This window comes from Mustela putorius, unplaced genomic scaffold (assembly GCF_011764305.1).
Source record: "Mustela putorius furo isolate JIRA1106 unplaced genomic scaffold, ASM1176430v1.1 tig00003845_pilon_pilon_pilon, whole genome shotgun sequence".
NCBI lineage: Eukaryota > Metazoa > Chordata > Mammalia > Carnivora > Mustelidae > Mustela > Mustela putorius.
This window is the reverse complement of record NW_025421998.1, coordinates 12,397,146-12,413,378: the sequence shown is the minus strand read 5'-3', so window position 1 is coordinate 12,413,378 and position 16,233 is coordinate 12,397,146. Positions and strand designations below refer to the sequence as shown.

The window sequence follows — 16,233 nt, the reverse complement described above, 5'->3', positions numbered from 1 at the left end:
CTCCTCCCCCGCACCCCCAGGCCAGGTCCTACCTTCCACAGGGACCCAAGGGGCTCCCTCTGCAGCTCACCGTGACTCATCACAGCTGACCCCCAACAGGGTGGCTCAGAGCCACCAATCCCAGCCCCGCAACCAAGTGCCCAGAAGTGGTGGTGGCAGAGGTCATGGCACTCGGGGGCAATGGATGGTCAGAGATGGAAGTCACCCTCCCCAGGCCATCTGTGGCTGATTGCCCTGGGACACAGTCACCTCCCCAGGCTGAGTGTGACTCTGGTGTCTGCAGACATTCCCCAGGACAAGGGCTCAGAACGGAGGAGTGACTGAGCTCACTGACAGAGCAGCCGCCCGGCGGGGACACACACTATCCCACGGGGTGTCCATGGGACTCTCCCCAGCATGCTGGCTGACACCCAGGCTCCCCGCACACCTATGCGTGCTGCACACTGAGCTGCTCCTCCCACAGATGGGGTGGCACCTGGCGACCCCAGCCCAGTCGCCCACCTTGGGGATGGACGCCAGGTGTCTTCAGAAGACACAGACCACGAGGTCCGGGCAGCACTGCCCATACAGCAGCTCCGACCCTGAGACAGGATCGACCCGCCTGCCGGGAGCCCCCCAGGGCCCCTGACACCCCGTGTAGAGCCGGAACCCTACACCGCCCAAGCCGGCGGGGCTGGCTAGCTTTGGCAGTCAGGGGCCAGAACCGCGTTCTCCACACTCAGTGGAAAGAACTGTCAGCGCATGCTGGACAAGAGCGCCCCGAATTCCCCCTTTAAGATCTCAAGTACCGACAGCACTTCATAAAGATTACAGGGACCAAGGCCCGGAACGTCCCCTTCGTCCCCCTGGCGTCTGCAAGTCTCCAAAATGCAGCAATCCCCCACATTCAGGTTTTGGAACATGCACGTCTCTAACAATCCAAGGGCCGCAGCCTGGCTCCTGCAGGAAAGGAATGACCTCCGTCCACCCCAGGCTGTCCCTGAAGCCACGGCAGGGCACACGGGTATGACATGAACGCTACAGCTCGCGAGGAGCGCTCGCGCCTGGGGAAGGTCCTCGGCAGGGACATGGACTTCTCGGAGGCCACGGCGGGTTCCCGTCATTCTGTGATGAGGATGAAACCTTCACTCTGGGTCAACACGCAGGAGAACCACGTGCTGTGTTGTCGGAGGCTGGAAGCCTCTGGCGAGGGGGCGTCGGAAGGAAGAAGGTCCATGGCCAACCCCACTTCGTTCAGTCTTGATGCAACAAGCCGCACTGTTCCGCTCAGCCTCCCCTTCTTCGTGTTGCCTAAAAACCCGCCCGGGCCCCCGAGGGGACTGAGTGGCGGGCACGTGGAAGCACGGCCCGCCGGGACCTCGGTCCCCACAGTGCACGTCGCGCACAGCTAGTGTCCTCGAGTGTGATGGAACGGCCCCTCAGATGAGCTCCGACCCACCGGCGTTCGCGCGAACAGCCAGGCCTGACCCTCACACTGCACGGAGGTGTCTGTGCTTCAGACTCTCAGCGACAAGAGAACGGCACCTGGGACCAAGGGGTCGAAGCCCCGGGAGCACCTGCGCCCAGGTCAGAGGTCAGTGGGCAGTGTTCCCTCTCCCCCCAAATCATCCGAACGCCCAGCTATTAACAGGAGTAGCAAAAGAAGCTTCATGCCCCCAACCCCCGCTGCTGGTGGCCTGTGGCTGCCGGGACAGGCCGCGAGGAAGTCACATCCATGGAGCATAAGCGGCAACCATGCACTGAGAGGACAGAGACCTGGAGAGCTCGCCCGCGGATGTCTGGACACCTGTACAGCGAGCACCAACATGGGCCACGATTTTGAAAGATTGGGATCACGTCCAAACCCAAGGAGAGGTCAGCAGGTGCCCGCTGTGGACCAGTACACAGCCACCACAGAGCTAGGACCCCGGGATGCACCGAGACCCAGGCCGGGCACGGAAGAGGGCTGGCACAGGATGGGAGAGGGTGTGCGCGCAGGAAGTCCAAGGGAGCACAGGGACAGGCCCGCGGGGGTCTGGAAGAACCACCCGCCAGAGGACCAGAGTCCACACAGGGAGCGAAGGATGCTTCCAGAAGGCCCCGAGCACGAGGGCATCGGCAATGGTGCTGTGTGTCTGCAGCAGCTCTCTGAGCCGCCGTGCCCTCCAGGGAGAAGTTCGGTCACAGGCGCGAGCTCACAGAGCCTCACAACCACAAGGACAAAATGTAAGTGGCCACAGGGTTTGCACTGCAGAGACAGCAAGATGGGGCACGCAGGACGGGAAAGTGTTTACGAGCCCATCAAGGCCCTGGACCACGGCCAGGCTCCCGCTGCGTTGGCGCCCACGGCATTCCTCAGCGAGCTTACATAACAGCCTGGTCGCGCGCACGAAGGCTGCCCTCCTCCCCGGGGACAGCACGTTTACTGAGCACCTGAGGCCCTGCCCTGTGGGAGGGGTGGACCCGGGTGATGGGGGAGCCGGGGGTGCAGAGCGAGGGCAAGGGGGGCGGGCTGGCTGCGTCTGGTGGTCAGACGGCGGGTGGTTGCTGCCCGGCCTCACCAGGAAGTGCATCCCCACGAGCCCCCCGCCTTGAGGGGACAACAAACAGAGCCCTGGTCTCCCCAGCAGGTCCCGGCCCCTCAGAGCCCACACGGCCCAATTCCTGCAAAGGTGGCCCCTGTCATCTCTGCGAACCGGCCTCCACATCGCATCCCAGGGGAGGAAAGGAGCCAATCTGTCTGCACGCACACGCAGAAAATCAAAGAGGGGAGCACACGCGGGGCGAGCGGCCTTCTAGGAGGATGTGACCCAGGGGAGCGACCCCCGCCCCAACTTCCAGAGCAAACCCAAGAATCTGGAGAGAACCTCTGCTGCTGTCGACAGTAAACCTACAAACATCAACTCTGCTCCTCCGCGTCCTTTCCGAGTGGCCGCTGCTGCCACAGCTACCGCCACATTCCCAGGCGGAAAGGACCACGCCTGCGTGCACGGTCCTGTGTGCAACGGCCCCGGAAGCTACTCCCCGCGCACGGCTCCCCGGAGGTGAGGTTCGCCCGTGGGCTGGCCCTGCGCAGGGGCGCGTGGAGCGACCCTCCTGGGGAGGAGGGAGCAACCCACATGGGGGTTGGGCAGAGCCACAGTACACAACTCTCCCCCAGCTCGCAGGGAGATGGGGGGGCATAGGGGAGAGGGGACAGGTGCTCCTCAGCCCGTGGGGGCGCAGCGGAGGCGGCCTGCCCTCTGTGCTCTGCCAGCATCGGGGAACAGAACCGTGCACCGTCTTCCTCCCGGGGTGACCCCCAAGTGGATTTCGGGGATCCAAAAGCCCCGGGGGTTCAGAGCAGCAGCACAACATGGGCCCCACAGATTATGACCCGAGCATCCGGACTGTCCTCTGGGTCACCTCTCCTCGGACACCCCAGCATCTTCTCCCCCCAGGGTCCCCCGTGCTTCCCTCTGCGCACGGGTCACCTGCCTGCTCACCACCCCCCCCCCCCGCAGTAGGAAGGTAACTGGGGAGCAGGCTCTGCGTGCATTCCCCTTCCTGCCCGCGGAGCACACCAGCACTGAACAAGCCCACAGGCCCAATCACGGGGAGGGGGGCGTGATGTCACTGCTCGTCTCGCTGGGACAGGTTTGCTTACTGCACACAGGAATCATGGGTTGGACTATGTCCCCCCCCAAATTCAAATCACGGGGCCTGACCCCCAGGACCTCGGCCGGGCCTGTATCTGGAGATTAGATTCTCACCGAGAGGTGATCAAGGTCAATGAGGCCACCAGGACAGGCCCTGCTCCTCTCTGGCTGCGGCCCCATAAGAAGAGGGACCAGGACACAGACAGGCACGGAGGGACGACGCCGTGAGGCCCGGGGAGGAGACGGCTGTCTGCATGACCAGGAGAGGCCTTGAGGGGGCCGGCCCTGCCCCGCCTGTATCGGGGGCGTCCAGTGGAGGTGTGTTTTCAGCCCCTGGCCTCCGGAGCTTTGTTAAGGCAGCTGCAGCAGGGGGGAGGCACCTGGGGGCTCAGCTGGTGAAGCATCTGCCTTCGGCTCAGGTCATGGTCTCAGGGTCCTGGGATCCAGCCCCGCGTCGGGCTCCCTGCTCAGCCGGGAGAGAGTCTGCTTCTCCCTCTGCTGCTCCCCTGACTGAACCCCTTGGGTCGTCATTTCTGTGAGCGGCACAAGGACGTGTCACCCCGTGTGATGGAAAAGTACCCCTTCCTAGCCACAGCCCGTATCATTCTCCTTCCATCTGATAACGCGGCGGAAAGTGCAGCGTGTACAGAAATGAATCGTAAACACAGGAAGCATAAGTCAAACTGTCGCCTGACCCTAAAAATACCCGGGGTGGGGAACGCACAAAGGGGCAGGACGGCACCGGTGCTCCAGAGGCGAGCGGCTCCCAGGAAACCGGCCAGGGAGTCTTCTCTGTCTGCTTTGGCCATGGAAACAGAAACCCGCAATGCAAATAGAAACCCGCAGACGGGGTGCCTCCCTGTGCGCCACAAAGCGTTCACCCCGAGACCCGCAGCCACAGGACGCCCAAGCACTGGCGCTGTCCTGTTCCACACCCACTCACGCACCATGGCTTCTGCTTCCGGTGCCCAGGGCCCTGAAGCCACTGTGTCCGCTCACCCGGGAGGCTGCAGGGGGCTACGCCCAGCAGCAGGGGTCGGCACATCCAGGCGCAGAATCTCCATCACGGGTAACATGTGGAACAGACAGCAAATTCACACTTGGGTGTCTGGGGGACTTGGGGGGGGTCCCAGAAGCCTGGGGTGGTGGACATGAAGGGGGACCCGGGGCCCAGGGGCACACATAAGCACACATAAGAGCAGCTTCGACCGGCAGGGGGGCACGAGGAGCAGCTGCTGCGCTCAGCTAGGGGTCAGCAGCTTCTCCAGCGACAAGCAAGGGGCCCACCAGGCACTGAGGGACGGCCAGGAGTACAGCAGGCTGCAAGCCAGGAGTCAGGGGTAGAGAAGCCTCCAGCAAAGACAGAGGCGTCTGCCAGCATAGGGTCTCTGGCTGGTGGCTCAAGGCTAGGAGAACAGGACAGAGGAGATCCAGAAAGATCCAAAAGGCCAGACGTGGGGGGAGAACCCAGACCAGTACAGCCTTGTCCCCTCTCCTGTCCCCTCCACATGTGTTCCATCCACGCTCCAGGCCCCGAGGTGAAGCAGAGACAAGCAAAGGGACCCAGACAGGACCCCTCACTCCTGGCGTTGGCCTGACCCACCTCCGTTCTCCTGATTCCCAACACCTGTGCCTGGTCCTGCTCATCCCTAGCACAGGGTTCTCCCTGCCATGCGTCCTCTGTTCCCCAGGACCGTGGGCCTGACCCCCCGATGACGTGGACTGTAGGCCACGCGGGACAAAGCCACAAAGCCCTGTGAGCTCGGATGGCCTCACTGTCACCTGCAGAGCCCGCTCCGGACTGTGCTTGCCACCTGTTCAGCCAGGCCTCCTGCCACAGCGACCCAGGGGCCCCAGGTCTCTGTCTGCACCTCAGAGGGCCCTTAGGTACAAGCTGGAAATGAAATTTCTCGACAAGGGCCATCGGATCCCGCTTTTAGACTCCCGGCCCTAGCAAAGGGAAGAGCCCGGTGCCACACAGTCCCCTCTTAGCTACTCGACCAAATCCATTTCCGGGGAGACCTGAGAACCACGTGGGGCTCGTACTCGTGGCGACGGGGCCCCCTTCCCGCGGCCGTGAATGCCCGGAGGCATTCTCTGAGTCTGAACACAGCGTGGGCAACAGCTCCCCAAACACACAAGACAACATCCAGCCGGAGGGCCAGCACGTCTGGGAGCTCGCCGCTCACCCAGGGCTGGCTCCCGGCCCCAGCACGCGGGCGTGGAGTCCAAGCTCGAGGGTCAGGGCCTCCTGCCTGCCCCCCACCGCCTCCCTTCCAGGACCCACCGCCCAGCTCCCTAGGGCCACACCGGGTCCCCTCCGAATGCCCCCACGCCCCCTGCTCCGGGTATTTCCGCAGACCCCGAGTGGTGAGACACACACACACAGGTGCCCTCGGGCTCGGGCGTGCAGGGGAGCAGGGCTTTGGGGCAGGGGGAGGCCACGGGAGCTCCAAGGCCAAGCCCTCACCCGTGCCCGTGCTCACGGATGACGTCATCCCACACCAGCTCACCCAGTCGCCCCTAACCCCGTCGGGACCCTCACTTAGCTTCAAGTCCGCAGACGCGGGGTGACCTCTGAGGCCACCCAGACCCTGCAGGCGGCAGACCCGGTGGGCACCCAGTCGTGGGGCTCAGGGCCGGCCCCTGGGAGCACGGCTTCTCCCCACAGGCAGCCTCTCACACACACCTTCAGGCCAGGTTCCTGCCCCTCCTCTCCCCTGCTCCCTGCACCAGCCCTCCTCTAGAGCGACCTCCAGGGCAGAAGCAGTGTGGCCTCAGGGCCCTGGAAAGGGCTTCAGGATCACCAGTTTTCCCAAAAAAGAACCACGGGCAACCGAGCCCGCACCATCTGGCTTCGCCCTCCCAGGACAACGAATCACCCCCAGGACGACTGAGCACCCCTCGCAAGCTCCCCGCCTGCCCACCTCACCCAGCACGGCCCATCCTGGGGTCCCTCGCCCACCGCAGGTCCGCTGCCCCCACCAGCGCCTTCGGGACAAAGATGTCACCCTGTCCCTCCCTTCCTTCCTGTGCTAGGGCCCCACACGGAGACCCAGAAAGCGCAAAACTTTCAAAACAGGACAGTTGCGTAAATAAATTCCTGGTGCGGAAGGAAGGAGGGAGGGAGGGGATGGAAAAGGGAAGGGAGGAGGGGGGAGGAGGAGGAGGGGGGGAGGAGGAGGGAGAGAAGGAATGGGGAGGAGGGGGGGGAGGAGGAGGAGGGAAGAGGAGGGGGGGGGAGGAGGGGGGAGGAGGGGGGGGAGGAGGGGGGAGGAGGGGGGGAGGGGGGGAGGGAGGAGGAGGGGGGGAGGGGGAGGAAGAGTGGGGAGGGGGAGGAGGGCTTAGGACCCCAGGCTGCTGACTGGCCATACGCACTGCCCCAGCAGCCCACAGTCCAGGGGTGGGGAAGGCTCCCCCGTGCTCGGGAGTCACCTACCACATCTTGGAGCTCTGCCCCCTCCCTGGGGTCCTTACAACAGGGGACACCCATTCTAGACAGGCCGCCTCCCGAGGCACCGACCAGACCACGGGGCGCCGGGCGCACGTCCTGTCGGCACCCCCACTCGCCTCTCGTGGCCTCTCTGGGTCGCTTGGCCTCCTTTAAACCTGGAACAGTAGACCCAGGGCAACAGTAGACACAGAAGCTGTGGGCAGACTAAAGCCATGGCCACGTGCAGCCCTAGGGGGTTGTCCAACATGCAGCAGATGCCCAATAACGGCTCAGCTCATTGTCTAATAATTGAGTCCTGGGAGACATGTCTGGAGGTCACCCGGGCAGAACACAGAGACACACCCTCCCCTCTCCCTCTCAGTCTCCTGACCACAGGGAGACTGGGTGCTGCCTTGCAGAACATTCTAGAAGAAAAAGCTTTCTCCATGGGGACAGTGCATCAGAACATGTGAGCAAATGGGCTAAGGAAAGGCACCGGCACCCTATACATCCGCTCGGCCCCCCGTGGCCTGAGGACACCGGCCCCTTCACCTCGAGGTTGTCAGGGGCGAGCGACATGCTGTTTGCGAAATGCACGTTGCAGAGCCCTCTCGCCGGACAGCGGGCTCCCACACCGTGGGCTGAAATCAGCAGTGTGACGTCTTCACCAGGGAAGCCAACCTCCACGACCCCGCTGACCTGACTTTCGTGAGCACTCAGGACAGGCCCGCCACTGAGGGAGGATGTTGAAATCCAAACGTTTAGGGGAAACGAGTAAGAATCTTCATTTACCCTCTTGTCACAGGCGCCCCCTCCCCAAGGCCCTGCAGACACATGGGAAATCACTTCTGTGCGTGTGGGAAGGAGGCACAGCAGCCCCACGGTTTCCCTGTGCCAAACGCCTCTAAAATTAGTTTAGATGAATGACGTCCTCTATATTCAAGACAGAGAAGAGGCTAACATGTCACACGTCCTCTCTTCCAAGCAGCAGTGTGCCCCAGATCTGAGACTACCCGGAGGGCTCTCCATGAAGGTCATTCGCTGAGCTGCGATACGCCGGGGGATTTCGCACTGGGACCACTAAGGACACGCGAGATCACACGTGTAGTCAAGGGATGAGGACCCTCGGATGCAGAGGGGCCGAGCTAGGACCCGCAGGTCAGAGAGCACATAGCAAGTGGTCCTCTCGATTCCTTCTGTCCCTTCTAGTAAAACATCTTTGCCCAGAAAATAAGCCAAAGGCCTTCAGATCATGGCCACTGGCCGTGCTTTCCACGGGCATCACCAAGGAGGAGGGACCGGCACGTGCACTCACCATGATGTCGCCTTTCAGCAGCTGGGCGGGCTCAATGGCGATGTAGATGCTGCTTTGGGTTTCCGGGCCCACGTTGCTTTGGGACACACAAGAAGGTAAACCACGATGCAATTTCACGATTTAACAGAAAAAACCCCTTTTGAGAAAAGTGACCTCGCCACTCAAACTCGGAGAGGACACAGAATACCCCGCGTGGCCCTGGGATGCCCCTCCCCAGGGTCCGGCCGGAGTGTGGATTGTGCGTGTCGGTAACGAGCAGAGTGCGTGAGCGCCCAGGTGCCCCCCGCGTGCGGGTCCGCCACGAGTCCCGACCACGACAGCAGCTCGTTCCAACCTATTTCTCACTCACTTTCTAGTAATGTCCACAAAATATGTACAGCGAGCAAACAAGAAAGCAAACCAGGAAAGCCCGGAAACTCAGGCATCCTGAGGGCACCTGCCCATTGCCGAAAACACACAGGGGAGAGAAGGCTCCCCATTGCGGACCCTGTCACAGGACTCTGGGTTGTGGGCCTCCCCGCCCACCAGGCTCCGCATCCACACCCCTTCCTGGAGCCAAGGTGCCCCTTCCAGCCCCCGGGCACTCTCCCCCATCAACGCCCCAACCCCTTCCCGCAGGACGGGCAGCTCGGGAAGGTGCGTTTCCCGTGAGCACAGCACTTACTAGATCCCGGACGTGTACACGGGCTGCATGGCCTGGTAGAGCTTCAGGAAGGGCCGGCACACTGCAAGAGAGAGTTGTCCGTGAGAAGCAGGACTGGACAGACAGGAGTTTGACAAACAGCAAGACAAAGGCAACCTGGGACCAGGTGGCCCCTGTGCTGTGTCCATGCTTTTGGGGAACAGAGCTGGAGTCAGACCACAGAGTAGGGGACAGCGGGGCTCCCTGGGAGAGGTCCTCCTGGGAGAGGTCCTCCTGGCCAAGGGACCCCATACACAGTGACCAGGAGGACCCCTGGACGGGGCAGGGAGGGAAGGCAGACTGGGGGAGCGCAGGGTCCGGGACGGGCTGCACGTCTGGAGCGCGGTGTGTGGACCTCACCTCCGCCCGCGTCGAAGTTGGGAGTGCCGTGTAGGATGACAAAATGCAGGAAGAGCGGCGAGGCGTTCATTTTCACCGTCCCCGACAGGAGCCCACTGAGGAACTGCACGTACCTGCAACGGACAGCGGCTCAGGGCTCCCACGGGGGCCCCCACGGCTCTGAGCCCACGCGGGGCCACACGCGCAGGGAGACCGAGCCTGCTGTCCTGAGGCACTGGGAGGGGCCCAGCCCCACTGCGCACATCCAGGCAGGGCTCGACCTCCAAGTCCGACCCTGGCGAGCACAGCCCGGGCATGTGACCCTGCGAGGATCCCTGGACACCCCCCACTGCATGTGGCTGGGCACCCAGTGCAGAACCGTGGCTCCCATGCTGGGTCCGCACCCACACCACAAGCAGTCTCTCTGCCCCCAACCCAGAGCCATGCGGGCTCAGGCCATAGGGCCGTCACAGTGCCCCCAGAGCTACACAGGTTCAGGCCACAGGGCCATCACGGTGCCCCCCACCCGCAGGGTAAGACAGGAGAGTGAAGGAGAAGGCCTGTGACAGGGTCACTCTCCCCTCAACTCCCACCCCACGGGGAGACGCCGGCCGGGCTCTGTGCCGCTCCTGGCCCTGGGAGGGCCTATCGTCAAGCACACATGGGTTTTGGGATGAAGAAAAGGTCACCTTAACGCTTATAACCAGCACGCCTGTGACCAGAGAGTTCATTAAAGAACAACTGACCCCAGTCCCCTCCTGACAGCACCACTGCTAAGAGAAGGACATATGACAAAGGTCCTCCCTGTGTTTATTTTGGTGAAGCGTGTGGACAGAGTGGAGACGGCACCCTGTCCCTTCCCTCCAGCTGTGACAATCACGCCCACGGCCAGTGCTTCATGTGGACAAGCCCGAGCTCAGCACAGGGCCCTTGGCTCTGCGTGCGCAGCCAGGGGCCTGCTCACCCCCAGCAGGGTTAGGACAGCAGCCCCAGGCAGCCCATCGCCAGCCCCTAACAGTCTCTGGGGCCTACAGGCAGGTGGCTGACGACCAGCAAATCCTCAGCACGGAGCTGAGCCACCGGTGGCTGGACCGCCATGTGCCTGCGCGCCGCTCAGTCCGCATCTGGCCAGCCCCGCAGGAACACCGCCGCGTGCCAGGGACCCCGGGTGCACAGAGCACACGTCTCTCCTCTCCGCACCCCGGTTCCACCCCAGTGTGCACGTCAGGGAGGAGTGAGGAGACGTTTCACAGTAAGCCACGCGGTGAATGTTCACGGATTCCCCGCTGGGGCGGCCTCGTCCTGCTGTTCGCAAAAGCGCAAATGCCTTGTCCAAACACGCAGCTGAGTTAGGGGAGGCGGGACACGGACAGGGGACCAGGACGTCTTCTCATGGCCACCGCGAGGCACCCATCAGCACCAAAGGAAAGGGAATCGGTTCCCGGGTGAAGACAGGAGCCGCGAGAGAGAACGGAAGGTTTGCGCCCCCAGTTCAACTGGCACACGAGGAGGAACAGCATTCGCCTGTGGCGGCCAAGGGGGTGGGAACCTGACAGCTCCCCCAGCGCCCAGTGTAGGGGCCCTGCTCCAAACAGCTCCTCTGCCTCTCACCGTCTCCTCTCTCTCTGGAGAAAACGAATTCCCTGTGATGACGCTTTCCACGCTTCCTCTCAACTAAAGTGAGAAGGTTCAGGAACCGCACGTGTTGGAGGGGGAACAGATGGCGGGGCACGTGCGTCACTTCTGTGACAAAGCAGCTGGAAATCTGCAGATGTCCAACACATTCCTTACCACCAGGGATGGTAGTTGGGAGTTTCCTCGAATTCCCCTAAACGCCAACCTGCCCTGGACACTGCTCAGATCTCCCCGAACACGTATATGTATCAGAGCTAGCATGACAGTGCTAGCATGACCATGTCCCATGGCTCAGCACGAGGACCCACTGTAAGGGCACATCCTTCCCTAAGGCTTCCTATCTCCCCTCCGTGGTGCTCGTGGGGGCTGCATGGATGGTGGGGAGACATGAGCTGGGCCCTTGCAACAGGACGGGACCCAAGCTTGCCGGTTATCTAGTGCTCCCCAGCACTCCTGTCCCTGGCTGTGCAGGAGGCCCTGTGGGAGAGCCACCCTGCCTCCAAGCATGAGAAGCCTGGGGTGGGGGGCTGCAGCGGGCATGCTCCCTGAGGAGAGAGGAAGGGTGCCTGCTTCCCTTTATCTACCCTGTCTCCCACGCATGTGCTCTTTGAGACACACAAAGGGTCATGTCCAGACTATAAAAATGTCAAAAGCCAAATAAAGCTATGCTGGGAAAGGTCCGGCCATCAGACACAGCTGAAATCTTCGTTTCTGCAGGCTCAGTCCCTTTACCAGGCAGGGTCGGACACGGGAATGACTCCACTGGGGGCCTCCACGGGACCCCTTCTGCCCCGCACCCTTGGGAAGGTGAGCTCACCAGCCCGGTATGAAATAAGGCTTGGAGGGACTTGCTGCCAAGGCCCCAAGCCTCCCAGGCCATAAACCCCAGCAAGCTCATTAATTCACTCTCTCAGGAGACCCAGTTGAAATGGGTTTCTTGAGCTCAGTCGAGACAGAGGCTGCACAGAGCTCCCTCGGGGCAGCGGGGACCACTGGGAGGGTCCCCTGGGCTCGGTCCCCTCGGATGCATCAGAGCGGTCATCTACCTACTCGAGAATGGTCCATGAGCATTTCCCAGCACAGGAGCTGGGTGGACGGCCTTCCTCTCCTCTCCGGGTGTAGGGAGACTCGCCAGGGAAGGCAGAACAGGACTCACACCACCTGTACACAACGTAAATCCTACGGCTTCCGGAGCACCCAGACAGGAGGGGAACGTGGATGCTGTGGGCTTGCTAAGGTGAGAAAGTATATTTCCATGTTCCCCAGTCTCGCGTTGCTATTAAAAAATACTGTAAGTTGTAAGAGCAAAACATCTTCCCCGTCGGGTGCTGAGCATTTTGAGTGGCTGGGACGAACAAACCTCACGCGATGGTCTCAACAGATGCAGGAAAAACACTGGGCAAAATACCACTTCCGTTCAGGATGGAAAGCCACAAGACAGTGGGTATTGAAAGAACACCCCTCGTTGTAAAAAGGCTGCGCACGGCAAGCCCACAGCTAGCATCACACTCACGTGAGAAGCTGAGAGCTTTCCCCCTGAGATCAGGAACAAGACAAGGGGGCCTGCTGTCACTGCTTTCATTCACATGGTGTCGAAGTCTCACGCCACAGCCATCAGACAAGAAAAAGAAATGAAAGGCACGAAATCAGAAAGAACGATTTCAAATGGTCCCAGTTTGCAAACGACGTGGTATTACGGCGGAAAAGCCTAGCAACTGCCCTCAAAAACCGTTAGAACTAATAAATGAAATCAGTAAACTCAGAATATAACGTTAATACACACCGTTCTGTCGCCTTGCCATGGGATAATGACGCGCCACCCTAACAAGAAGTGCAGAAACCAGCCCCTGACGAGAGCATCAACAAGACTGAAAGTGACCTAAGAACAAAGCTGACCAAAGAGGTGAAAGACGGGCGAGCTGGAAACTATAAGACATTGATGGAAAAGGCAAAACAAGACACAAGGAAATGGGAAAATGTTCCATCCTCAAGGAAGGGAAGAATAACACAGTCTCTAGATTCAATGCAGTCCCCATCAAAATTCCTATGGCATTTTCCACAAAACCAGAAAGAAAACCTTAAAATTTGTATGGAACTCGGGCACCCGGGTGGCTTGGTGGTCCAATTCTTGATTTCAGCTCAGGTCCTGATCTCAGGGTCATGGGATGGACCCACCCCCACCCCCTAGCCTTGGGCTCCACACTCAGCAGGGAATCTGCTCCAGATTCTTCCCCCCCTCTCAATCTACCCTTCCTAAAATAAATCAGTAAACCTTTTTTTAAAAAGGGCAGAAGGGGCGCCTGGCTGGCTCAGTGGGTTAAGCCTCTGCCTTCTGCTCAGGTCATGATCCCAGAGTCCTGGGATCGAGCCCCACATCGGGCTCTCTGCTCAGCAGGGAGCCTGCTTCCCCCTCTCTCTCTGCCTGCCTCTCTGCCTACTTGTGATCTGTCAAATAAATAAATAAATAAAATCTTTAAAAAAATAAAAAAATTAAATTTAATTTAAAAGGGCAGAAGATCTGAGTAGACATTTTTCAGAAGACCTGCAGACACCCAACAGACACGTGAAAAAGCGCACAGCGTCACTCACCCTCAGGGAAACACACATCCACACACAGGGAGATACGGCGCCACACCTGCCAGGACGGCTGTAGCCCACACAGGAGACAATGGGTGCTGGCGAGGATGTGGAGAATTTGGACCCCTCGTGCCCTGTTGGTGGGAATTCTCACAGGCACAGCCGCTGTGGAAAACGGCAGGGAGGGCCCTCAAAAAGCTTAACGCATGAATACCATATGGCCCAGCAACCCCACGGCTGGGTTATCTACCTGGTGAAACAGAACCACAGACGCAGCGCGGGTTCACTCCAGCCGCGCCGACAGTAACCCAACTACGGGGCAGTGCACGTGTCCGCCCACGGATGGACGGGCGAAGGTGCAGTATAGGGCCAGCACAGACCACGAGTCAGCCGCAAAGAAAGGATGAAATCCTGCCGTCTGCAACAGCTTGGATGGCCTGCGAGGCACTATGCATCGCAAAATAAATGAGACAGGAAAAGACACTTGCATGGGGAATCCCCAAAAAACAAAGCAAATGAACAAAAAAACAAGCTCAAAAGCTTACAGCTATGGAGAACAGAGCGGTGTTGACAGAGGCAGGGCTTGCGGGATGGGCAGAGGGAGGGAGGAGGAGAGGGAAGAGGGGAGGAGGGGGAGGAAGGAAGGAGGAGCAGGGGTGGGGGGGGTGGGGAGGGGGAGGGGGGAGGAGGGGGACTGATTGCAAAGAGTCCTGGACATTGGGGACTCCCAGGACAAAAGGAGGAGGGCCTGTGGTGGCCTGGAAACCCCTTTCCCAGATGGAAGTATCGAGGCCCAGCTCCTAACCAACACGCCCGTGGCCGCCCCCCCCATCTGCCAGCCATGCCCGCCGGCCCCTGGGGGAGCAGACGTAAGGGTGAGCCGCACAGGACGGGAAAGCACTCAGGCAACCGTCTTGGCAATTCTTGGCCAATTCCCTGCTGTTTGCTTTCAAATAACAGTGCGGTGACTTCCTCGGCTGGGCCCAGAGGGTGGCGTGGACTCAGCTGGGGGCGCGGGGTAGGAGGAAGTCTGCTCCCCCAGGGCCCTCCGCCGCTCAGCCCTCCCAGGGGCTGAGCCGAGAGCCAGAAAGGGAGCGGTGGGTGGGCTGGGGGGCCAATGTGAGGAAAGGGCTTCGGGGTGGACAGCCTAGCGCAGGAGTCGGCCAGCCCCACACCTGCCGGGAGGCCACGTTTGCTCTCGTGCTGGGCCGGCCATGACAGAGACCACGTGGCCGGCAGGGCCCCGGCCAGCTACTTGCCAGCGGGTTAGAGACACGGTTCGCCAACCCCCGGTCTAGCAGACAGCCCAGTCCTGACATCGCGGCGTGAATCCACAGCCACCCTGAGCATGGAGGCCCCGGCGTGAAATGTGGAGCACATGGTGGGGGCGGTCCTGGGTCCACCTCCCAGAACCAGTCGGAGCCGAGGCTCCCTGGTCACCCACACGCGCAGTGGCCCTTCTTCGCCGTTGGGCACCCGCCGGGCTGGCCGGGGAGAGGTCCCTTCTGTCCCACTTTCTGAATCGTAAGATATCACCGAGCTCTTGTCTCTGGCTCGGGGACGCATACATACCGCTTCTGGGAAGGCTGCATTAGGGCTGAAACTTTATCATCGTAGAACTTCTTCATTGCAAACCTGTCGAGGGCCTGGTCAGCGCTGAGGAAGGAAAGAGAGAGCATCAGTGCAGCATTAACCGTGGACGCCGCGGGTGGCCGGGTGACGGGGGCAGGGGCTACGGCCTGGCAGGTCTGGACCACCGTCCAACACAGCGGCACTCTCTTCCCAAGTGGCACAGCTCCCAGGACAGCCAGCCCCCAGGCTCCTTCCCCCAGGCGGGCACAAGGCTGGCATCCCAAACTGTACCATTGCCACACCGGCCCCACGACAGCAGGGAAGTAGCAGAGGGCTGTGCATTGAGTGTCGGGATCCCAAGGGTTTGGGGCACAGCAGTTAGCACTGCCCTTAGTGACCACCAGCAAGCCCCGGGGGCCAACTTGGGACCCACAGGGAGTCACAACCCTCAGCAGGCCTGCAGGGGGAGTCACACAGCGGTGGCCGCCCACAAGCAGAGTGCGCTCAACAGGACCCTCAGGAAACCCTGCAGCTGAGTGGTCACAGTCTGGCTGACCTGACGGATCCGTCCCACATCGTGGGACACAGATGTGAGAGGTCACAGCAACCGAGTCTTGCTCGAGTCCAGAACTTCCCAGACAACCTGATCGGAGCTGGGCTCTCCCCTCAGAGTGCACGCACGCAGCCCTGCGGAACATGGGGATCTATCGCGGGCATTTGTCCTGGGCTGCACTGGGTGGCGGGGCGGGGGAGGGCTGTCCCAGATGGACGGCCGCCTGCCCGGCAGCACCCAGCCTTCACCGTCGTCGAGGGTGCATGTTTTAAGCTCAGAAGTAGCTTACACAGAGCTTCACATGCAAACGTTCCTCTGCCCAGAGCTCATGGGTCTTACTAAATGCTGACAGTGTACTTCCGGCTCGTGTGTGTGTGTGTGTGTGTGTGTGTGTGTGTGTGTTCAGGAATAACGTCATCGTCAGCATTAATACTCCTGCTGACGGTCTCCCCAGTCACCCGTCCCCAGGGTGCCGACCCAAGAAGCTTCCTTCTCCTTCTTGATTTCTCC

At 61.0% G+C, this 16,233-nt stretch overlaps 1 protein-coding gene across 9 annotated transcripts in view; it reads right to left on the bottom strand.

The window, feature by feature from the left end:
* The window catches only part of TNS3 (tensin 3), a 200,718-nt gene that overhangs the window by 80,107 nt on the left and 104,378 nt on the right, over positions 1-16,233 (bottom strand). For 8 of the 9 annotated variants that reach the window (XM_045089576.1, XM_013059615.2, XM_045089573.1 and 5 more), the window contains 4 exons: positions 15,171-15,254; positions 9,408-9,520; positions 9,030-9,090; positions 8,366-8,441 (listed from right to left, as the gene is read on the bottom strand). In XM_045089576.1, the coding sequence (XP_044945511.1) occupies positions 8,366-8,441; positions 9,030-9,090; positions 9,408-9,520; positions 15,171-15,254 (334 nt within the window). Of the gene's footprint in view, positions 1-8,365; positions 8,442-9,029; positions 9,091-9,407; positions 9,521-12,534; positions 13,143-15,170; positions 15,255-16,233 lie in introns of those variants that run through there. The other variant, XM_045089577.1, reaches the window with a different exon arrangement.